Consider the following 25,755-nt stretch of genomic DNA (forward strand, 5'->3'; position numbering starts at 1 on the left):
GAGAGAGAGAGAGAGAGAGAGAGAGAGAGAGAGAGAGAGAGAGAGAGTTTTCATGGAACTGTCAGTATAAACAACTTGTGGGAGTCAGTTCTTTGCTTCCACCATATGGAGCTTGGTGATTGAACTCAGCCTGACAGCAGGCTCCTTTACCTGCTGAGCCATTTCGCTGGCCCATAACTGAAGATTTTCATCTTAGCCATGGCGAAGAATTTTGATCCATTTAGTATTATGTGTATATACCTTGCTATTTCTATAGGATATCATAAAAAATCAGTGAAGAGAAACCTTTCTAAAACAAGAGCTAGGGAATAGGGACACATCTCAATAGTGGACCACTTATTTATCATGGATAATGTCCAGCATTAAATGCCTAACATTTTTAAAAAGGCAGTGCATTTGATTCCTAAATAACAGAAGTTGTCACTCCATTCTTTTATAGCTGTAATCAACTTACCTAAACAATGAGGAAAGCACATGTAATTTTAACAAACCCAGTAACTTGTATACTATAAAACTTTAAACATCCTAAATCTCAGAGTCTAAGTGAAAACATCTAACTCTGATCACAGAAAGGACATCAGGAAGTTTTTCCCATGTCATAGGATCTGTGAGGACATAAAAATATGTTACGAAGGAGAAATGCTTCCAGAAGGAATTGGGATTGTGCATAAGCACCAGTTCTGTCCGAATTTTAACGAGGTATCAATTACCATGTCCTACAAATTAATAAGTTGCACTAAAACATGGGCACGTGAACAGGTTTTATAAAATTCTGACCAACTGTTTTTTGATGTATATAATAAAGAAATATTACTAGATAAAATTTGAAGCTACTAAATATATAGGAAACTTGGGCTCTTTTAGCTTAGCATGAGGCAAAGTGGTCCCAAGACTAGAGAACATGACCAGAGATTCTTTTATTTTAAATTGCATTACAAATGAATCATAAGACAGTGGTTCTCCATCTGTGGGTCGTCACCCCATTGGGTGACCCTTTCACAGGAGTTGCCTAAGACCATTAAAACACACAGATGTTTACATCATAATAGTAGCAAAATTCCAGTTTTGAAGTAGCAATGCAAATAATTTTATGGTTGGAGTCACAATATGAGGAACTATTGAAGGGTCACAGCATTAGGAAGGTTGAGAACCACTGCTGTAGAATGTCAAGAAAAGTAGAACTGGATTTATGCCTTTACATGTTTACACGGGCAAATATTTTCTACAGATTATCAAAGCATATGTAATTAGTTCTTGGTTTGGTCTGAGTTTCTAAGTTTTTAATTGTAAGTATTGAGTTCCAGGAACATGTGTTCTACTTGACATCATGTTGTTGCCTAGGCTAGAATTACAAATAAAAGCTACTAGAGCCAGGACCTGTAACCCCAGCTCCCTGGGAGACTGAGGCAGAAAGATTTCAAGTTTAAGCACAGCCTAAGTAACTAAGGGAGACCCTGTTTAAGAATTACAAAATAAAAAGTGCTGATGGTCTTTCTATGGGGTTGCCCTCCTCCTCAACTTCTTCCAGACTTTCCCTAATTCAACCACAGGGGTCCTGACTTCAGACCATTGGTTGGGTATAGGTATCTGCTTCTGTCTCAGTCAGCTGCCTCTTGGAGGGAAGAGGAGGAATAGGATGAGGAACTGTTGGAGAGCAGAACAGGAAGGGGATAATGACTAGACTGTAAAAAAAAAGATAAAAGACAAAAAAACACTATCAAAACTAATAGAGTTGGTGTATTAGTAAATTAAGACAATAGGATTTTATTCAAAAATGTTTAAAAGTTTAAAACAATAAAAAAATAAAAAGGGCTAGAGATATGACTCAATATTACTGCTTTTGTATAGCATGCTTATATCCCTGGATTGAATGCATATTTAAAACAAAAAAGCAAAGGAGGTTTCTTTTTGTCCAAGATATTTTTATTTTATTATTAATATATTTTATTATTTGGAGACTTTACATGTGCATACAGTATATTTTGATATAATCACTCTTACTTCTTCTTACTCCTCCCAGATCACTTCCCAACTTCATGATTTCTGTTTTTATTAAACATCCTTCCTAATCCGATTGATGCTGCTCATATGTGCACGGATGTGGAGTTGTCATCTGCGCATGGTACCCATACCAGTGGCCACACTCTTAAAGAAATCTGACTCTCCATCCCTCAGAAATATCAACTTTCCATAGCAATTTAGTTAGAGGTGGGGTCTCATGAGCCTCTCCTTGATTTCTTGCTAGAATGTTGACTGGCTTGATGTTAACAAGCCTTGTGCAGGTACCTACAGGTGCTGTGAGTTACGATGGCACTGAGTGGTTCTGTTATGCCTAGAAGACACTGTTTCACCTGCATCCTTCCATAACCTCTGGCTCTTAAAACCTTTCTTCTCCCTCTTCTAAGATGTCTCCTGAGCTGTAGGGAGAAGGGATCTGATATTTATGTCTCATATATAGCTGGTGACTGCAGAGACACTCAGTCTCTGCACTTTTACCAGTTGCGAGTTTCTACGTTATCTCTGTCCACTGTACACAGAAGCTTCTTTGATGTGGACTGGGAGCTGTACTAATCTATAGGTACAAGAATATGTGTTTGGAGGGCAGCTTGATATCATGTCATACATTTAGCAAAGTGATAGTAGTAGATTCACCCTTGGGAGCTGTGAGCTTCTCTAACCATGGGTTCTAGACATATGTTACTTCTTGTGGAGTGGGCCTTAAATCCCATCAGAAACCAGTCGGTCACCCCTGTCATATTTATGCCAATACTGCACCCATGGACACTGGCAGGGTTCACAGCTAGGTAAAACTGTTGACATATTTTTCCCCCAGCCACCTGAATAGCACCTTTTGATACTTTGAAAGGTAGCAATCAGGGGAAGCTCCTTGGGCAGTACCAATTTAGTTCTTCACGTCCGATGAACAAAGTGTGTGGTGTTCAGCAATCGCGTTCTTAGCATCAAGTTCTTGTGATGATCTAGAGCAGTGAGCATAGCCTATATTTTTAGCTTTTCTCTAGGATAACCATAACCAATAACTTTAGGGAAGTATTCCAAACATTGGGTTGTTTAGTTGGCAAATCATAGCTTCTGAAAGGAACATTTTCCCCAGTTCTGAGTGACTCCAAATCTGTGTGTGTTTGTGTGTGTGTGTGTGTGTGTGTGTGTGTGCGTGCATGCATATGTACTTGTGTGTGTGTTACTCTCCACTCACCACTTGAATCTCTCTCCTCATTTCTACTTCATATCACATGTGTTCTACTAGTTCCTTCCTAAAGGAGAATTTAAACAAACAAAAAAAAAAGGAAAAAAGAACTACATTTGTATTTATTAATATAAACAGAAATAGTAGTTAAAGCCATATAATTGATTTTGTTTGCCTTAAGAATAAGGGAATATGAATCAGGAACAGCCCTTATCAGGTAAAAACATTTGCCACCAAGCCTGCCAACCTGATTTTGATCCCTGGTGGAAAAGAAGAACTGACTCCAGCAAGTCATCCTTTGCCCTAAACACACATACACGTACACGTACACGTACACACACACACACACACACATACACACATACCATGCTACACACATACTCATACACATTCATTCCTATGAACACACACTAACTAAATGTAATTTTTTAAAAGGATAAGAAGGGGTGTTTTCTGTGGTTTCTTAACTCAAGGGGAGCAGATTTATTTCTGAGTTCGGAAACCAGAAATTTTGTTAGAAATAAAATTAGCAATCTATTTCAAGTTATGGATATGAACGGGATGCCATTTACAATAAGCTTCTTGTATTTGAAAGAAGTGTTTCTTTGTATGTTTTGTCTTTTTTTTTTTTAATTTTACAGCTCAAGTCTGTCTCCCAATCACTGTTGATTATGCTGTTAGATATTTTAAGTCTATTACTTTATAGAAAGGTTATACACAAAGAAATATTAACCTTTGCCCTATATTTCCTTCACTGTTAAAGACACATCCTACTTCTAAAATCAGTGCTTGATGCAGAAAAGGAAAAGAAAGGATAAGACAAGTATACTTGCCATAAAATAACCTGTGTTTCTTTCTAGATGGGAGGGGATTTTGCTCAGGCAACAAAATGTCTGAGTGCCAAATTTATTCCTTACATTATTGTGAGCACCCAAATCAATGCCACTTAGAAATGGTATAGCCATGAAGTAAAAGTCAGGAGAGAAAAAACAGAATTGACAAGAATTATACTTTGTTGCTTAGTCTACTTCACTGCTCTCTTTTAACAATCAGAATATTCCATTGTTTCAACCTGCCGTGACTGTAGGTGAATGTGATTTTATGGACACTTCAGAAGTAGTTACAAATACAACTAGGATACTTGCTGTTGCTCTTATAAATTTATATTTAGGGTTTTGTCATGAGCTTTTTTTTTCTTCCTCTAAAGTATTTTTTCTAATAGTTTGAGTGTATTCTCAATGGATAATTGCTGCCTTGGTCATGTGGTTGTGCATTACTCGAGATTCAGCCTGCAAACATCAACTTTCCTATCTGTATTTACAAAAGAGAAGGCATTACTTTCTATCTACCTCAGCCATAGGCATTATCTTTATCTTTTTTAAGCTGGTAAAATTTAAGAGGTCAAATGAGTTTTCTTTTTAAATCACTTAAGATCTCTGGGATAGTTAATTTTCAGAAGCTAGGTAAATGATATGTTATAAAAGTGATATAAAATTAAAATATTTGTTATAAAATGTTTTTTATAAAAAGCAGGGGTAATAAAAATCACATGGAAATACAAATAACTTAGGATAAATAAATCAATACTGATAACTGGGCATGGTGGTGCATGCTTGTATGTAACCCTAGTACTCAAGAGACTGAGGCAGGAGGATCTTGAGTCCCAGGCCAGCTTCAACTGTGAAACTGTCTCAAAAACAAAAATAAAACAAGCAAGTAAACAGTATTAGAAAACCAAGACTTTCTGATTTAAAGCATACTATACAGCTGTAGTACACACCATAGTGATCAAAGCATTAGCACTGACATATATGAATGTAATTGAATAAAGAGTATAGAAAGAAAAAGAAGAGTGTAGAAAGAAACAATACATTGATTTCCAACAAGGACAGAAATTAAACCAGTAAGGGATAAAGTCTTTTCAATAACTGGTTCTAGGAGATAGATAACCATATACAAGGAATATACTTGGACTCTTTCTTTAAAGCACTTATAAAATTAAGTTAAAATGAATCAAAGAACAAAACTGTAAGCCTGAAACTTCATAAGTCTTAGAATAAGGTAAGTCTTTGTGCCTTTAAATTGAGGACAGGTTCAAATAGGTATTTCTCTAAACAAGATAATGAAATGACAAATAACCACATGAAAAGATTTCCTCTATTGTTTGTCGCTAGGGAAATTCAACTCAAAACCATAATAGGACATTATCTATTCATACTCGCTAGCATAGCTATTATTTAAAAAGTTGATAATAATGGGTAAAGAAGAATAAAGAGCTTGAAAAGCCTGTAGACTGCTGCTGGGAATGTTAAGTGTTGTGCTGCATTGGGTACATTTGGGTAGTTCCTCAAAATGTTGAACATTGATTTACTGCACGGCCAGTAATTATATCCATAGATATTGACCCATGAAGACTAAAATGTTCTCACAAGTACTCTTAATAGATGTGCCCAATGAGATGATTTGTAATCACCAGAAAATGTTTAAAAACATCATTGTCCACAAAATGGTGATTAAATGTATTCATTCACACAGTGACATATTATATATGGCAGTAACAAGAAAGGAACTGGTGATATGTGCTATTATATAACATGTGTAAACTTTGAAAAGACTATGCCAAATGAAATAAGTCCAATGGCACACAAAATGTATCATAAGATTTTATTTATATAAAAGCCAGTTTATAGCAATAAATACAGGTGGTTGTCTAGAATCTGAGTGGTAGGGAGTGACTACAAATGGTAGGGGCTTTCTTTTGGTGGTTCAAATAATCTCCAGACTGGCTTTGAGGTTACAGTATATTTCAGGCTGGCCTTGAACTTACAATCCTACCTCAGCCTCCCTGAGTGATGATGGGGTTAGAGACATGAACCATGTTATCCAGCTTGCTGATGTTTAGTTTTTGTTTAGTCATTTTTATTCATGTGATAGATATTTCACACTGGTATAAATTTGTACTTCTTTAAACATGTACTAACTAATGAGGATCACTGAACTGTATGTTAAAACTTTGTAAGAACTGCCAAACCATTTTTTCAAAGTAGCTACCTCATTTTTTTTTAAACCAGAAATGAGTAAGAGTTCTTCTTTCACATCCTCACAGTCACTTGGTATTGTCAGCTTTGATTTTAGTAGGTGTGGATTGTTTTTTAAAATGCATTTAGCTAATGGTGTATGATGCTGAATGTTTTTATTTGCTATGTCTTCCTATCTTTTGCCTACTACTTATTTGCTTATTTATTTTCTGTTCGTGTTTTCTCAGTTCTTTCCATTCAAGCCACAAATAGTTCCTTTAAAAATGTTTGGGCTTTTTATAAATTCCTGTAAATACTTTCCACTTCCTATTAGACCAATGTCATACTCCAAGTCTCTATTTTCTTGGCTTCCTGGACAAGATTACTCTTTTCTAATGTTTTACAGAAAGAGTTGTTAACATGTTCTTAGGGAAAGGGCCTAGGAAATACCAACTTGATCTTTATGGTATCTTACCAAAAGGTTCTTCAGTTGTGCCCCACGGTTTTACTATTTTATTAATAGTGACCCTGGATTTTATCTTTGCCTAGAAGCTAGATCTTGTTCTCAGAATTGTCTTGTCATGTATCAAAACTGAGAGTGAAACATTTCTAAAGCCTGCAAATTATAGCTCATTTCTATTTAATAGTTTGTTTCTTAGCTTCCCTTACTGAGAGAGCCAGGTCTGAGTCCATGCCTATATAGCCCCCCCAAAGCTTGTCCTTGAGAGCTTGTGATGTAGCCTGTGATAGAGTGTTTGTCCTGCAAGGACGAAATCCTGGGTTTATTCTCTATATGCTAATAAATTAAAGAAACAAACCTATATTCTTGCCAAAAGGGCCTGGTACCGCTTTGTGCACTGGAGCAAACAGACATCTCATTAAATCCCCAAAGAAGGGATTTAAAGAGGGAGAGAATAAATGTCAAGTGTCCCACTTGGGTCACGGTATAGAAATGGTGAGAAATGTTACATTAGCAGATGCCCAGGCCACCAGTAACATCATGTACTTCTAATCCTCTTTTCTTTGCTCTAAGAGGTCACTTTGTTGACAAACTCAGTTTTGACAAAAAATAAACAGTGTTTCTTTAATATTTAATATGTCCATAAGTGTGGCTTATGAATGACAGACAGAACATTAAGACAATTTTTATTTATTCTCTCATATATTACATCCTGACCATAATTCTCTCTGTTCCACTCTCCAAGTCCCACCCCCCTATTTCCCCTCTTCCCCAGATCCACTTCTCTTCCATTTCAATGCACTTTTCTCTTTGGAACTTGCAAACAACATTTGACAATCACACTCTGACTTTTCTTTTCAGGTTGCTGTTAGTTCTGACTCAACAGGCCCATCTGAGAATTTCAAGGAGCAACCTTTGACATGTCCAAAGGAATGCAGCAAAACTGTGAACACTGAAGCCTTAATGACAGTATTTCACCCTCAAAATTTGGAAAATCTTGATTCTAAGATGGTAAGAAAACGAAATCATTAAATCTATGGATTAGAGCAGTTGATGAAAAGAATTGAAAACAGAGCATGATCAGTGGTTCTTAACCCTCCCAATGCTGCAACTCTTTAATACAGTTCTTCATATTCTGGTCACCCCCAACCATAAAATTATTTCCATTGCTACTTCAGAATTGGAATGTTGCTACTGTTATGAAACATAATGGAAATTTCTGTGTTTTCTCATGGTTTTAGCCCACCCCTCTGAAAGGGTTGTTGTTTGACCTCAAAAGGGGTTGAAAACTACTGGCCTAAATGGTATCAGAACAGAAAGGGTTACTTTTGAGGTTTGAAGCGTGCCTTCTTTGGTTCCACTCAGACTATTATCAGTGGTGAAGATAAAAGAGGAATGTTGGATATCAGGTTTTCTTTGCATGGATTTCTAATAGTCTGTGCTAAAATGGAATTGATTGGGGAAGAATGATGGTTCGAAGCTTTTACCTTGTAGGTGTTTTACTTTGGCAACTTTTAAGAGTTTAGCTATTAATGATAGTACATTAAAGCTGTTAGACTTGCCTGGCTTTAAGATTATGTGTGGTAAGGGTCCAGTGCTTTAGAATGTGAATATGATTTTTGATTTTCTAAGTTTTTGCTCTGCACATATTGTTTCATGGTAAACAGAATGAACAAGTTATTTTAAAGAAATTAATTTTTCACTGTTTAGTTGTCTTGCTTTCTCTGTTCCAGTTGAAAGAAAAGATGAAGGAACAATCATGGAACATCTTATTTTCAGAATGTGGGCGTGGCGTTAGCATGTTCCGGACAAAAAAGACTCGAGATCTGGTGGTAAGAGGGATTCCAGAGACTTTAAGAGGAGAGCTCTGGATGCTTTTCTCAGGTATTACAGTTATTTGATTTATTCCCTGAGTAGACTGTAAATATGCCCCTTCTAGGAGTTAGGCTCTAAGCAAAACGATGGGCAGGACCTGAGTTCAGACTACTCAAAGAGAAAAAACTCTAGGTACATGTGCCTGCCTAAGTTTCCACATATCTACTCTCTGACAAGTTGAATTTATTAGGCAAAATATGTATAATTGGGAGTATAAGGTCTATATCTGTAGCATCAAGGAAAAATTAACTGATAAAGCTTGCTGAGAATGTTATTCTAGAAAATAATATTAACTTGATACTTCCCTTTTCCTTCAATTTCTCTTTCTTTGTGTTCAGATATTATTTAACCATAAAGCTTAACTTCAAGGTAATAAATAAAAATATGCCACTGTATGCAAATCTTACCTTTAGGGTATCATTCTATTTGTATGTCAATGAGGTTGTCTTTGCAGGTGCTGTTAATGACATGGCAACCAACCCTGGCTATTATGCTGAAGCAGTTGAACAATCCTTAGGGGCCTCCAACTTGGCTACTGAAGAAATTGAGCGTGATTTGCGTCGCTCTCTGCCTGAACACCCAGCATTTCAGAGTGATACTGGCATATCTGCTCTGAGGCGGGTACTGACAGCTTATGCGTATAGGAATCCCAAAATAGGATACTGTCAGGTATAACGTCATCACTCTGATTCCAAAATATTATGTACATATTTCAAATAATATTATCAACTTCAACTCCAGAATTTTGGGATATGCTAATGAGAACAGGGGTAGGTTAAGATTGATAGTGAATATTATTAAAGTAAGGAGGTTGCTAGTGGGAGCATTTAAAGTATTGATATTTCATTATTTTCTTTTTTAAACTTTTTTTTTTACTTACCTGTATGTGTGTATCTCTGTGAGGCTATTTGCCACATGTGTATATGTACCCTAGGTGGCTGGAAGAGGGCACTGAATCTCCTGCAAGTGGAGCTGCAGACAGCTATAAGCTGCCCAACATGGGCACTAGGAACTGAACTCAAATCTTCTGAGCTCCTAAGCACTGAGTCATCTTATTTTTTTTATTTAAATAATATATATATATGTATATATATATATATATATATATATATATATATATATATATATATATGTGTGTGTGTGTGTGTGTGTGTGTGTATAATTTATATATATTTATATATGTATATTTATAATATATAATATGATATATAATATATAATATATAATATATTATAATATATATTTATTATATATATATATTCTTCTGTAAAGACAGTGTGTTGCATACTTAAGGCTATATAAAGATACATCACGTAAAGATATTGTCATTAAAAATACATAGATCAGGCCTGAGAGGGTGTAGCTCAGTGGGTAACATGCTTGTAGTGCAAACATGAGGGCCTGAGTTTGAATCTCTAGCGCTGATGTTTAAAATAAAAAACAAAACAAAAGCAGTTATGGCATTGTGCATCAGTAACCCTAGAGCTGGGGAGAGGTGGAGACAAGCAGGTTATGGGGTCAGTCATGTTTAATTCTACCGTAGGTCTCTGAGCTATCCAGTCTCTGGTTTCTGGCCATCCAGACAGTGTTGAGCATGGGCTTCCTCTTATGATGTGGGCCTCAAGTTACACCAGTCATTAGTTGGTCATTCCCACAAGTTCTCCACCAGCACACATCCCAGTCCCACCACTGTGGTGGTGGTGCACACCTTTAATTCTAGCACTTGCAAGGCAGAGGCAGGCAGGTTTCTGTGTTTGAGGCCAGTCTCATCTACAGAGCAAGTTCTGGGATAGAAATCCTGTCTCAGAAATAAAACGGAATTTACATTTTACTTTGTAGGTAGTGGAGGAATCCTTGGTAAAGATTCTTTAGGGATGCACCGTGTTCTTTAGGTAGTTGGCTGCTACTAGACACAAATAGAAAATAACTGAAATATAGCATATTTTTAATTAAATAGAAACAATTCTTTAGGTCAGTAGACAGTTCTCTTTCATGAGATTATTAAGGGACTTAGGATATGGGTTCAAAATGTCATCTTAGAAATAAAAGCTAAGACTTTTATAGCCATTACATGGATTCTGCAGATCAACTTGGGGAATAGTACATGTTGACAACATTAAATCTTTCAAAGCTATGAACATATGGTGTTTTCGTCTTTATTTAGGACTCCAGTTTCTTTTTCTGAAAAAGATCATTTGATAGCTTTCAATGTACAAATCTTAAAATTTCTTTGGATAATTTTTTATCTCTTAAGTGTTTTAATCTTTTTGAAATTATAGTAGATGGATTTTGTTTCTTTTTTATTATTTTTTGCTCGTGCGTTAAACACAATTCATTTTATATATGCCTATCTTGTCTTCTTTAGCCTTGCTGAACCTATTATTGGTTCTAAGAAATAGTTTGCGGGTTTCTTTCAAGTTTCAATATTGAAATCATGAAATCTGAATGACGTTTTTCTCCACTTCTGTCTGAACACCGTTCTCCCTTTTTTCTTGCCTAAATGGATAACCTTCAATATAATGTTAGGTCGGATTGTTAATATTATCTTATTTTTTAGATGCCATGTCATTATTGTTCAGACTTGTCTAGCTCTGAGCTTCAGTGATCTTCTCACACCTGCCTCTTGAGCAGCTTGGACTACAAATATATCCCAGCACACCTGGATTGATAGCTGTATTGAAAATGAATATTCTAGTCTTCTTATTTGTCTTAGAACCAGTCTTTTGATAAAGTATACAGTTAACTGTGGAGGGTTTTGTGTAGATCATTGGTTGAAGAATTTTCTTTATATTTCTAGTTTTGAGGTGTGTGCACGTGCACGCATGTGCATATAGAAAGTGGGTACAGTGCAATAAACCTGTAATCCTAAAACTTAGGGGCTAAGGCAGGAGGATCTTGAATTTAAGTCCAGGTTGGGCTATATAGTGGGCTTTGTCTCAAAAAGCTAACCAGGAAAAAAGATTATTTAGTTTGTAATTTTTTGTGATTAATTTTTATTCACATTTCTCCCTTCCCTTTCCTCTCTCCAGAACCCTCACATAAACTCCTTTCTACTGTCCTTCAAATGTATGGCCTTTATGTTCACTACTTGTTATTGCTTAGGTATATGTATGTACATCCATATATTTTTAAATATAACCTGTTCAGTCCATATAATGCTACTTGCATATATGTTTTTCGAGTTGACCATTTGACACTGGATAAGCACTTGATGCACTCTTTCCTCGGGAAGGCCACTCCTCCTATTCCCAGTTTCCTCAGATGCCTGTAGTTCTTTGTGTAAGGTTGAGGCCTCTGGAAATTTTGTCAAATGTTTTTGCTCTTTGTATCCATTAAGATTATCATGGGTTTTCTTTTTTGATTAAAATGACATGTTTCGTTATTTGGTTTTCATATTTTGTACTACTCTTGTGTTCCTATTATAAATCCCAGTTGCTCTTAGTATATAATATTCTTGTATGACCTTGAGCTCGGTTTCTTATCATTTTGTTGAGAATTTTACATTCATATTCATAAAATACACTGATATGTAGTTGTTTTGTAATATCTTTGTTTAATTTTTGTGTCAGGATTTCTTAGAATGAGTTGGATTATGTTTCTTCTTCTTAGGTTTTATGAAGGACTTGTGTTACTTCTTTAAATGTTTAGCAGACTGTGCCAGTAAAGCCATCTGTTCTTCATTCTCTTGTAGGAAGTATTTCCATTACTAATCCAGTCACTTATTGTATCTCGATTCGAGGTTTTCTTTCCTCTAGAGCTGTTTTTAGTAAGCAGTATTTTTAAGAAAGTTGCCCATTTTATCCAATTTGTAACAAACAGTTGTTCATCACATTCTGTTTCTGTAATGCTGTTGTATGTTACCCCTTTTCATATGGTCATAATTATAGTTCAGCCTCTCATTTTTATTATTTTGGTTAAATTACCTAAAGATAGGTAGTTTTAAAGAGTACTGTTTTAAAAATAGTTTGGTGTGCCTAACTTATTTGTTGTAATTACTTTTAAACTACATATTGTTATTAGTCCTTTGAGAAGTTTGTACGTTTTAGTTACATTTATCCTCCCTGTTCCAACTCTTCCCAGACTCACCCTCTTTCCCTTTCCACCCAACTTTATGTTATTTTTCCTTCCCTGTCCCATCAAGGCCAATTTGTGCTACCTAAATATTCTTGGAGATGTCACTGTCTACTGGCACATGGTAGACATATCAAGGCCTGCATGCATAGAGAAAACTGACCCTTTCTCTCCAAGCAGCTAAGAATTGCCAATAACCCCTCAGCTAGGGATGGAACTTTTCCATGCTGGGATTCCATCAGGCTTACAGTTTCGTAGGTCTTATACATGCTGTCAGAGCCACTGTGAGTTCAAATTCGCAAAAGCCCTGCAGTATCCAGGAGGCACTGTTTCCTTGTAGTTGTTCACCACAGCTGGCTCTTAACATTTCTTCTTTCCAGTGTTCTTCTGCAGTGACCTCTGAGCTTCTGGAGTAGGAGGAGTTCCAGTTGAGCTCGAATATTATGTAGTCTTTTATTCTCTGTCCTCGGCTAGTTGTGGCTCTTTGCCACATTCATCATCATCTACTGCAAACAGTTTCTCTGATAAGGGTTAGGAGATACCTTAATGTGTGGGCATGATGATATCACTAGGAGTTGGCTTAATACTATGCTCGTTTAGCAAAATAACAATAGTAGGTTCTTCCCTAGTATCTATGATCTCTCTAGCTACAATTTTTTGGCCAGATATTGGTGCCATATATGGGTTTTATTTTGTGGAGTGGGCCATAAATATAAGAAAGTGGTTAGCTACTCCCGTAACATCTGTACCACTGTTGTAGCAAGCGATGTCTTGCAAGGTCAGCTCTTAATGTAGTTAGCTGAGTAAGACTGATGATGTTCAGTTTTCTTATCTTTTTCTTTTTCTATTTTCTACCACTTTATGCTTGCGAAAGTCCAAACCTTACCCAATGATGAGAGCTTGGCTTTTTTCTTTCTTAGATACATCCAGGCTAGAATATAGCACAGTAATACAGTGCTTGTCAAGCATACACAAAGCCATGGCTTTCATACTTAGCACCTCAGAAGAAATATACATAAAGTTATAAGTATACATGGACATAGACTTCTAGATTCTTGAGGATGTGCTAGAGTTTTTTGAAGTCCCCAGATTTCCTTCAAATGTTTTTTTTTTTTTGCTAATTTATTGATTGACCCGGCTGTTACCCATTGCCTCAAGCAGCTGCATGCTCAATAGATACCTCTGATTATTTTTAGCAAACACTCCTGAAAAAAAAACTTCTGTGCTAGATGAACTCAGTATTAGGTCAAGTAAAGACAGCTTTGTAAATGGAGTCTTCAGAAGAGTATCAGACAGATTGAATAATGACAGTCCTCTACAGATGGTACTTTGAAAGAGCTCCCCATTTCTCTTCCCTCCAGTATTAAGCAGAAAGTTAAGTAGGAATGGAAATGGAGAAGAAAGAATATATCTTTAGAAAAACTATTTTGTTAGTAGAAACTCTAGGATTTGAATCAAAATTCCATGTACCAGATAATGAGATTCTACAGTGCTGAAAAATGGAATAACTAGGAAGACAAAGCATTTAATAGGGGGTGATGTTTCATTTTGTGCATAGTTAAGGGTGATTGATTTCATGTCCAAAAGATATTCTCCACTAGATGAAGTTTGTTTTCTGCAGTACTAGGATATCATTCAAAATTATGTGTTTTGTTTTAAAGGCTCATAATAATTACGACTTTTAACCTATTTAAATCAGCCTAATTAGATTGTAACCATGATGCTACTGCTTCATTTCCCTTTAATATTATGATATAAAATGTCTGACTAGCAAATGTTTGCCCGATTGTATGTTTCTGTTTTGAACTAGCTTCAAGTCTTTATGATGCCAGTATTTACTCACTTGTCGTTACTGTTGTTGAAAAGTTCTATACTTGAAGAAGAAATGCTGTTATTACCTGAGAAATATTCATTTCTCTCATTTCCTTCCTATGAAATTTAGGCGATGAACATTTTGACTTCAGTATTGCTTCTATATGCAAAAGAAGAAGAAGCTTTTTGGCTTCTGGTTGCTGTATGTGAACGAATGTTGCCTGATTATTTTAATCGTCGAATCATTGGTAAAAACAAATACAAAAAAAATAACCCATACACATACATGCATATATCTACACATAGATGCCGACTTAATCTCTGTTGCTGCTATCACCAAATGGCACAGGCAATGATTTATAAAGAATAGACATTTATTTTAATTTTTGGTTCTAGAGACTGGGAGGTCCAAGATCATGGTGCCAGCATCTGCTCAGCATGTTGTCAGGGTCTTATTGCTTCATAGTAGCATGGCCAAACAGAGCAAGTACACTAGAATTAGCTTGCTTTTTAAAAAAAACAAAACCACTTCCATTATAACTTACTAATCCATGCATTAACTAATCTATTCATTAATAGTCTTGTCACTTCATTAAGGCAGAAGCCCAATCACTTCCCAAAGGTCCTAACTCCAAATACTATTAATATATGAATCAAGGAGTGGTTTAGTTTAACATGTGAATTTTTTTCAACCACAGAAGACTTAATATTTTCAAAACAATTTTTAATGTCTGTTGTCTATTTGTTACGAGAGTGGTTTTGTTTGTGAATTGGAGAGCAGGGTGTTTGTTGAAACAAGGTCTGATTGTATAACTCAGAGTATGTGGCTTCAACTAGCAGTCTTCCTGCCTCAGCCTTCAAAGGGCTGAGATTACAGATAGATATATACCACCTTGCCTGGCTTCTTACCTATTGAATTACAAGTCTAATTGAAGCATTGGTAAATTAGAATGAGAAAGACAGAAAACACAACAATATCAAAATGTCGAATTGGCTGATGCTTTTGAGAAAAGAGCTTCTGATATTGAATGTATAGTTGGGAAAATATTTTATATGTTACTTTTTAACAGTGAAGGATGTGGTCTGCACTGTAATGAAAGGGAAAGTTATTTAGGTTTATAAATAATGATTTGAGACATCTAAAACTACTAAGGAGATTTTTTAATAGTTTCTCAATGAGAAAGTGATTTTAATCAACTTAAAGTCTCCATATTTATATGAGTTTACATATACAATAATTGTGTTTTTCTTTGTTAATTTGTGATATTATCTTCAGTTATTAAATATATAAAGATCAACTATTTTAACACCTATAGATAATCTGTCCTTTGTACCTTCATAAGTTTTCAGTATTGTGCCTAGGTTTTGATTATGTGGTCTTAAATATAGTTATGTGTGCATTTATCTTTACCTCTACCCACTATTGAATTCTTTTAGGTGGAAAAATGTAGCTCAGTGATAACACATTTGCCTAGTATGAACAAGCCCTGAATTACATCCTACCACCACAAAATATATGAAATTCTTTGAAAAGGGCTCACACCATTAGTTATAGTATCTAGTACATGTCTCTGACTGTTAGAAGGACTCAGGAACCCTTCAAAAGAATTGAAAGTGAGTTTCTTAGGTATTTTTAGGTTCATGACACTGACCTAGCAGTTGCAGAGATGTGCAAATTATAGAGAAGGTACTAAGGGGTTCCTATTTGGAAGAAGTAAGATGAGCTTTGTCCTGAACCTAATTTGAAAGTGGAGAGGAATCACAAAGCAAGCCTTTTGAAAGGAATTCGTTTTGATGTTTTCCAGGAGCCTTGGTGGATCAGGCAGTGTTTGAAGAACTTATAAGGGATCACCTTCCTCAGCTGACAGACCACATGACCGACATGACTTTCTTTTCCTCAGTTTCTCTCTCATGGTTCCTCACACTTTTTATTAGTGTGCTACCTATTGAAAGTGCAGTGAATGTGGTGGACTGTTTCTTCTATGACGGAATAAAAGCCATTTTACAACTGGGATTGGCAATACTTGACTATAATTTAGACAAACTTCTGACATGTAAAGATGATGCTGAAGCTGTGACAGCACTAAACAGGTACTTGGAACAACTATGGTGTTAAAATCTGGAGGTGGGGCTGGGGAGACGGATTAGCAATTGAGAATGTTTGTTGCTATCCCAAATGAGTTCAATCTCCAGCAGCCATGTCAAGCTGCTGTCCAACTCCAGGGGACCTGATGGCCTCCATAGGCCCCTCAACATGTCTGGAATGCACACACACAAACACACACACACACATACAAACACACACACACACATGCGTGCGTGCATGCATGCACACATAAAATATTTAAGTCTTTAAATCCAGTGGAGAGCTGAGTGATTACATTATTATTCAGTCTGCTTGGTTTACCAGTAAGGAAACTTCAAAGGATTCGCTTTAAATCACATAGCTGATTGAAAGAAAAAGAAAAGGCCAGGCCCAAAGTCCTGTCCTTTGTTTGTAAATAGAATGCAGTGAAAGTAAATCAGTGTGATATAAACACTTAGGTTTCTTACACATTTGTGCTAATATCATTAATTTAGTATTAATTCTAGTTTGAGCTAGAAAGTGTCTATATAGAAAGGAATCTGAAGGGCAAAGAGCTAGTTAGTAATATTAAAGTATCCAGTGGGGAAAATTAGCATGGATTCCAGGTGGTATCAGTCAGGTAGGTTGAACTTTATTTTCCTGCTTGATTTTGTATGAATGCTATTTTGTATTGAAGTAAATGAGATTTTGTGTATATACATATATTTGTATGAGTTAAGTAAATGAAAATTAATTGGCAACTGTTGTCATGCTTCATTAAACTCCATTCTGTACAGAAATAATATAGACACCTCCCTTTGGCATTCAGAATTCTTAAGATAAGGCCTCAGTTTTCCCTTTTAAAATTACCCATTTCATTCCTCTACAGACCATTCCATTCTGAATGGGTTTGTAGTGTTTGCTGAATATGTGCAGAACCTGTTTTGTACCTGGTGTTTGCTACTTTGTGGGCTCTTCTTTTTCCCACTCTTGATCCCCATGGTTTTACCCACTAACACTAGATAGGGAAGAAACAAGGATAGAAGGGAGAGAATAATTAGGAAAATTCCTGAATCCAATTTCTTTCCTTTTGTTACTTCTTTGACCATAGATACTAAAAAATCTCAACCAACCTTCTTGAATGACCAACAAACCACCCACCTCTCAGGGCCCTAGCATTTGTATACCCTCTGAAAAGCTCCCAGAATTCCAAACTTTACACACTCACAGAGATTATCTGCAGCTGGCAAAAAACACACTTATTCTAGAGCACGAAGCAAATCACAGTCAGCTATTATGGACAGTCTGAAGCAGCCCCACATCTCTACACTTTCTTATAATAGTTCTGTGGGTTTTTTTAAAGAAACCAGAATTCCAGAATTCTCAAAAATTTTGCTACACCTGTTCACTTCCCTCGTTCTTTCTTCCAAAAAAAAATGTTTGCATGTAATTCCTTCCACTTATTTCCTATCTCCCAGCCATCTTCAGATTCTTCTTCATACTTCTTCCCTATAGTTCTCAGTTGTAAAAGTGATCTCTGACTAACTCGAGAGACATTAGCTGCAGTTTTCTCTGCTACAACTGTTTGACTTCCACTAACTCTTATATTATTGTCACTTTTGGATAGGTTCTTTGACAATGTCATTAATAAGGATAGCCCATTGCCTTCAAATGTTCAGCAGGGTTCAAATATCAGTGATGAAAAAAGCAATCATACTAAGGTGGATATTACAGATTTGATTAGAGAGTCCAATGAGGTAAGGTTTTTTTATACCATAAATATGATAACATAGCATATTTAAATATTTATAAATAATTGCATGGCATACTTATATATTAAGAGTAAGATAATAATTCAAACAAAGAAACAACTTAAAATCCAACTTTAATATAGAATTGAGTTCTGTGAATTGATTCTAGGTTTTATAACTGCCTCTTTCTCAATTTATTTTTTATTAAATGATATTAAATTCACTTGCTTTCACAAATGATGATCATCTTTAAATATGTATCAATGTATAAAAAGTTAAAATGATTCTCTTTTGCAGGCTAAGAGTTTTACCGATGTTGTTAGTCAAGACACATAGTAGATACAATTTTCCTTGATATATATATACTATTTATGTATATATATACTATTTATATGTATATATATATACTATTTATATATATACATATATATGTATATATATAAACAAACTGGGATGAAAATGTTTGAAGTCACTGAACAGATCATGAAAATAGCTAGAAATTGAATCAAGGCCTCAGAGAATTGAGTCTGATGAAATGTAATTGTAAGAGAAGTGGATATTTATTATGAATGAGTATCCACTGAAATCATTTCTTGCAGAAATATGGTAGTATTCGCTACGAAGATATACATAGCATGCGTTGTCGGAATAGGTTGTATGTGATACAGACCCTGGAGGAAACAACAAAGCAGAATGTGGTAAGTAGCCACTCTATAGGGGGAACCCTGAAGTAACTTTTCTTTTACTTTGTTTAAAATTCCATGGGAATAAAATGAAAAAGGCTGAACTTCAGAGCTAAATTCTTGCCTTAGCTTGGTGCACTGTAAGTTTTAGAGGAGCAATGTTGTTTTCTTCTGGATGAATGATTGTGTTTACTTCAGCATGTTTTGTATTGCTTGGCCTACAGCATTACTGTGAAGCAGTACAAAAATGCTATGATTTATTTACTAACATTTACTAACACTGTTTGTGGCATGCTGCTTCAGCAAGAATAGCTTGGGCTGGACATCTCAGTGGTTAAGAACATGTTCTTCTGGAGGACCCAAGTTTGGTTCCCAGAATCCATATCCAGCCCTTCACAGCCATCCCTAAGTCCAGCTACAGTGAATCTAACACCTTCTTCTGACTTCCACAGGCAGTGCACTCAAATGCACAAACCTGCACATGTACATATACACATAATTAAAAATTAAACCCAAAACTAAAAATAATAGCTGACCCTCATAATAGTCAGCACTTCTAGTAAATATTATTTCTCTGTAATACCTAAAGGAAAATTTAAAGGGTATACAATAAAATCCATTCTTAAAATTTATTTCTGTGGTTCCCTAGGTGGCTGCTAATATTGTTTTCCTCTGGTCAGTGAGATGAATAGATCACTGATCCCATGGAAAACGTTTACTTTGCTGTTTATATTAATATATACTGTTTGATTTTTTATCATTATGATTTATTGATTTATAAATCTCCTCACTTAAAAACTGAGTCCTCAGAGATACAATCTAGGAGGATTAACTTTTCTGAAGATCCTAGGTTTAGATTTCAGTTAAATAATTCAGTAATGTTACTGTGACATAAGACAGAGAACCTTTGGTTTTGTTTAAATGTTTTTAAAATGAAATTTTCTTACCCCACAATATTAAAATTACTTGGAAGTATGTTTACATTTCTTTTTACCATGTAATATGATAAAATATATGCATGTTGGTAGGAAGAGAGCATATACATTTTAAAAATGAAACCATATATTTTTATCAGTCACTTAAGTATATAATTATCATTGTATATCAGTACAATTAAATCTAACTCATTTTTAGTGCACAAAGTATGTATACCATGGTATAATTCTTTGAAATTTTCATACTGTATTTTAATCATATCCCCCCCACTTCCACCAGAGGAGGAATCCTCCCAGATTCTTCCTCAGATCCCTATCCACTCAACTTCATATTCTGTCTCTTTTAAGTCCATCAAATCCAGTTTCTGTTGGCTGTGTACCTGGCAATAGGGTTTGTCCTAGAGTACAGTCAATACACTAGGAAACTGATATTGCCTGTACTCATCAAATGCCAGTAGCTCCTCAGCTAAAAATAAGATTTTATGTCTGCCTCCCTTCCTTCATGCTGGGATTTTTTTTTCTAGTTTGGGATTATATGCATATTATCATAACCACTGTGAGTTCATATATGCATCTGCCTTCTTATGTCTGGGAAACTGTTTCTATGAAGTTATCTGAAACCTTTGGCTCTTACAACCTTTCTTTTCTCTCTTCTGTGTAGATCTCTGAGTCTTGTGAGGCAAGGTGTGATATAGATATCCAATTTAGGGCTGAACACTCCAAAGTCTCTTATTCTCTTCCCATTAACCAGTTGTCGGTTTCTATACCAATTGCTGTCTACTGCAAGAAGCAGCTTTTCTGATGAAGCTTGAGAGACACACTGATATATAGCCATAAGTCACTGGGAAGCTATGGGTTCTGTCTTGTGGAGGGCCTTAAATCTAACCAAAATGTAGTTAGCCACTATTGCACCAATGGGCAGATCTTACCACGCAGATATTACTGTAGCTTACAGAGTTCACTGCAGATATATTAGATATTGCACTCTCCAGCACCAGCCAGATTTGTTCATGTTCTGTGACTCAGGTGAGTTTAACAGTAGGGTCTTAGTACCAAGTTCTAGAGGATAGACAACCTAATGTTTTAAATATTTTACTAATTGTATGTTTATTCATTTTTTTTCTCATCTCTTAATTGATTAGTTGTAGCCTTTGCCCATTTTCTATGACATTATCTTTTTATCCCTGGTGTTTAAGATCTCACTGAATATTAGTAGCATTAATTCTTTGAAAGTTATATTTGTAACCTAACATTTCTCTCTTATCTTGTTTCTGTCATGTTTTTATAATGTCTGTCAGAGTATACAAATTACAGGTTTTTACATTAGTCAAGTCTTTCCTTTTTTCTTACATAATGCCTGGTTTTTGTGTAAAATTTTGGTTTTCTCTACCCAAATTATTTCTATTTTAATATTTCATATTTTAACATTTAACATAACCTGGAAGATTTTAGTTTTACACATAATATTTTTAACTAAAACTATTCATTATCTGAAAACTATTAAATTGTCTATTCTTACTGTATTATACTTTTCATATTCTGAACTCTTTTACACATACATAAAAAAGCACTACTATATTTTTGTTGTTACAAATATGTCGTACATTTTAATTACAGTGTCTTTGTAGTGTAGCTTGAAATCTGAGGAGACTTTTTTCTTTTTAATATCTATTGTAGTTATCTGACTTTTCAAATGACCTTTAGCAAGCATTTATGGTTTTGATCCTGGGCATTATCTTAGTTAGGGTTTCTTTTGCTGTGATGGAACATCATGATGGAAAGCAATTTGAGGAGGAATGATTATTTCTCTTACATTTCAGCTTCACAGTCTGTCATCCAAGGAAGTCAGGGCAGGGACCTGGAGGAGAAAGAAGATGATACAGTAGCTGTAGAAGAGTAATGTGTGTTGGCTTGGTCCTCATGGCTTTCTCAGCCTACTTTCTTCTGAAACCTAGGTCCACCAGCTCAGGGGTATCCTCATCCACAGTAGGCTGGGCCCTTTCCTATCAATCACTAGTTAAGAAAATGTCCTACAGGCTTGGCTGCCTACAGCCTGATCTTATGGAGACGTTTTCTCAATTGGGGTTTCCTCCTCTCAGATGACTTTAGCTTGAGTCAAGCTGATATAAAGCTAAACTAGCACATAGGTCTTAAATATTTCTTGTTGATCTTGTAATAATACGTTTTATGGCTAAAATGAATGAGACTTGTTTCTTTAAATTTTCCAACTATTTATTAGCATAAATGCAAAAGCTCTTAATTTGGGTTTCTTGCATATTGTTGCAACTACAGCACTGACTTACTGATTGTACTGTTTTTCACTTGGCTTTTTAGGATATCCTAAATAAAGAGTGTATAATTTCCAGTACTAAGAGTTTTGATCCTTCCTAATATGTATACTCTTTTTTTGTGTGTGTGTATATCTTGAAACCTTGAAGAAATATTTAATAGTAGAAGAAGTAGACCTTTTAGTCTTATTTCTAAATTTAATAGAGATCCATCTCATATTTTATTACTATTGATTTTTGGAGGATGTTCTTTATTAAACTAAGAAAGTTTTATTAAGTTTCTAGGTTGAAAGGTAATAGAGTATTTGCTAAGCACACACAAAATTCTAACTGGAATTTAGAATATTTATTTTTTAAATTTAATGGTGAATGTTAACTTTGATAGAATGATGTTCATTTCTTGAGATTGTGTGGCTTTTTACTTTATTAGTATAGTAAATTTTATTAAAGAATTATTAGAATTCCATTGCATTTTTAATGAAACTTATTTAGCCATAATATTTATTCACATCCTGTTTTGATAATTTAAATAGTTTAGCAAGGTTCTCTACACCTGTATTAAAATTACATCGATTTCAGAATTTCTTTCGCTTTTTTAGAGGCATCATATCACTGTATAGCCCTAGCTAGCCTGGAGCTCGCTATATAGACCAGACTGCCCTGAAACTCACAGCAAGCTGCCTATTCTTGTATCCCAAATATTGGGATTAAAGGTGTGCACCACCACACACAATTAAGATTTTCTTTTTTGTGAATGCTAATTTTTAGATCACTTTTGCTTATATTACATAATAGATTTTGTAGTAAACTCTTATTTTTTCTGTGCTCTGGAATACTTTACCTTACATAGAAAGTTTGAGAAAAGAAGACTATGAAACCTTTTGGGTTTGCTGACGTCTCATGATGATGTCTCTTTGCTTATCACTTCTGTTTTATCTATTCAATTTTTTTGCACATTTGAGTTTATTTTGGTGACATATTTTCCAAGAGAGCTATTTTATCTCAATTTTTCTCATTCTATATAATGAACACCATAATGACTTCTATATCCATCTTTATATATTGTCCTTTTAATTTTTCTATTATATGTATTTGTTAGATGGTACACTCATGTGCCATAACATCCATATCGAAGCCAGGGTATAAATTATGACATTTGGATCTCTCAACATGGGTTCCTGCGATTGACACTTGGTAGCAAGTGTTTTTATCCACTGAGCCATTTTGTCAGTCTATATATTATACTTTTTTCTCATTGATGCTTATTTGTGATATTTTAATACACTAAAATGTATTTTATGTTTTCAATTAATTAATAAAGTGTTAATAAATAGTCTAATACTATATAATTACTGCATTAGAGTCAAATAGTATTTATATCAGAAACACAAGGTTAATTCAACAGTTGAAAATATCATGAACTAATTTGGCTATTATGAATAGAGCTGCAGTAAAAATTGATGTGTAGATTTAAAAAAAAGAAAACATTTTCTCCTGGGAGAGGGAAACTTGGAGTGAATTCAAAGAGAGAGTTTCTAAACAGAAATGTTACAGTCTAATTTATTTTTTATCTTTTTAAAGTTGCGTGTTGTATCACAAGATGTGAAAATGAGCCTTCAGGAATTAGATGAACTTTATGTCATTTTTAAGGTATGGTTGTTCCTCTGTAATAAAAGCTAATCTTTTAGCAGAATTTTATCACAATGACTCTTAATCATTTTTATGTTTTAATGGATATGTTTGAAAGAAATATTTTACTTTTTCTGATTTAATGATCTTCCTTTTTTATTTGTTTTTGATAGAAAGAGCTGTTTATATCTTGTTATTGGTATTTGAGTTGTCCAGGATTGAAGCATCATGATCCCAGCCTGTCATATTTGGAACAATATCAGATTGACTGCCAGCAATTCAGAGTATTATATCACTTGTTGAGTCCCTGGGCTCATTCTGCAAACAGAGACTCACTAGCTTTATGGACATTCAGATTGTTGGATGAGAACTCTGATTGCCTTATAAACTTCAAAGAATTCTCCTCTACAATTGGTAGGCTGATGCTCTTTAACTTTCTAAATCAAAACACAAATATCTTCCCTACTTCTAAAAACAGTTTTATACTGCTGCCTATTACTGCTAGCTTAGACATATGTTTCACTCTGATTACATTATCTCCAGGTTTTTTATCTTCAGTAATTTGGGAGCTGTTTAATGTGTTCGTTGCTAAACCTTTGCATAAATCTTTTTATGGTTTATTTTTTATTTTAATAGGCATTGGTGTTTTACCTGCATATATGTCTGTATAAGGGTGTTGGATCCTCAGAAACTGGAGCTACAGACAGTTATGAGCTGCGATGTGGGTGCTGGAAATTGAACCTGGGTCCTCTGGAGACCAGGCAGTGCTCTTAACCACGGAGCCATCTCTCCAGCCCCACATATTGATCTCTTTTTGCCCCAACCCTCTCAAAGAAGCAAGCTGTTCGTTGTGAATATTTTTAATGCTTTAAAAGGCAGGAAGAGAATGTCCAGGATTTTTCCACACCAGATATATAGATGCAAAGAAAGGATTTCTCCTCGGGTAAAAATCTATCCATATAGCCTAGATAAGTGATACAGAAATAGCAAATGAATGAGTTGTGCCTAGAGTTGATATGTTGTAGGTTTCGCTTCTTTGGTTGCCATCCCCTCCTAGCAATGACTTCTTTTCATGGGTTATCTTGAAGAGCAGTTCTTTCCTCAAATGAATTGTAAGCCTTCATTCAAAGTGAAAGGCGAATGTGAGGTTGGGCAAAAGGAGCTAGTGAAGTGAGCGTGTTATGTCCCTGGTGGAGTGTTTTTGCTTACATGCTCTAAAGAGAAAAGTCTAACTGATTGAGTAGTTTGTTTAACTGTTATCTTAAGAAATACAATGTTTTGGATCCTAATTCTTGGCTGCTTTGCTACACCAGATATAGCTAACCATTTGGTTGAAATCAGTTGAATATTAAGATAACATGATTTTTCTAATTGAATTTTATTGAACAGATATAATGTACAATGGAAGTTTTACTGAGAAGCTCAAGCTGCTTTTTAAGCTGCATATTCCTCCAGGTAAGAATGTAACTGTCTTTAAGGGTATGTAGTAAGAGCTCATTCTATTGTAACAGGCATAATTACACAGCTAATTCTATTTAGAGAAATAATTTCCCACTTGACACAGGTTATCACTTCATTATAACCCTCACGTAGTAACATAAGTATTTTTACTGGTGTGTATATAGATACAGATGGAATAAAATCTATGGGAGAAATTCCATATAACAGGTGGACTCTCAGTTTCCTATTAGGCACTTACTTATTTATATCTGTATGTATAAATGTGTATGTTTTGATATAGGATCTCAATATGTATCCTAAGATGACCTTAGCCTTAGAAGTGTAAGAATAACAGGCCTGTGCCATCATGTCCAGCTAGCTATGTCTTAAATGATAGCTTATACAAAAAATATGTATTATTGAAATATTGGAACAATGTTGAATTTCTGCTATCATTGTCATTAGGATAGAGATTCACTGTAGGCAGGTTACCAAACTTGCAGATGATGCACATTATTCAGAGA

At 35.1% G+C, this 25,755-nt stretch overlaps 1 protein-coding gene across 1 annotated transcript in view; it reads left to right on the forward strand.

Moving 5' to 3' along the window:
- The window catches only part of Tbc1d8b (TBC1 domain family member 8B), a 61,831-nt gene that overhangs the window by 24,678 nt on the left and 11,398 nt on the right, over window positions 1-25,755 (forward strand). The window contains exons 8-17 of the mRNA XM_028767506.1: window positions 7,544-7,693; window positions 8,416-8,566; window positions 9,012-9,226; window positions 14,571-14,688; window positions 16,246-16,531; window positions 18,133-18,262; window positions 18,856-18,954; window positions 23,744-23,812; window positions 23,965-24,205; window positions 25,181-25,246. Of these exons, the coding sequence (XP_028623339.1) occupies window positions 7,544-7,693; window positions 8,416-8,566; window positions 9,012-9,226; window positions 14,571-14,688; window positions 16,246-16,531; window positions 18,133-18,262; window positions 18,856-18,954; window positions 23,744-23,812; window positions 23,965-24,205; window positions 25,181-25,246 (1,525 nt within the window). The remainder of the gene's footprint in view (window positions 1-7,543; window positions 7,694-8,415; window positions 8,567-9,011; window positions 9,227-14,570; window positions 14,689-16,245; window positions 16,532-18,132; window positions 18,263-18,855; window positions 18,955-23,743; window positions 23,813-23,964; window positions 24,206-25,180; window positions 25,247-25,755) is intronic.

The sequence above is a fragment of the Grammomys surdaster genome, unplaced genomic scaffold (genome assembly GCF_004785775.1).
Source record: "Grammomys surdaster isolate TR1022 unplaced genomic scaffold, NIH_TR_1.0 173, whole genome shotgun sequence".
Lineage (NCBI taxonomy): Eukaryota > Metazoa > Chordata > Mammalia > Rodentia > Muridae > Grammomys > Grammomys surdaster.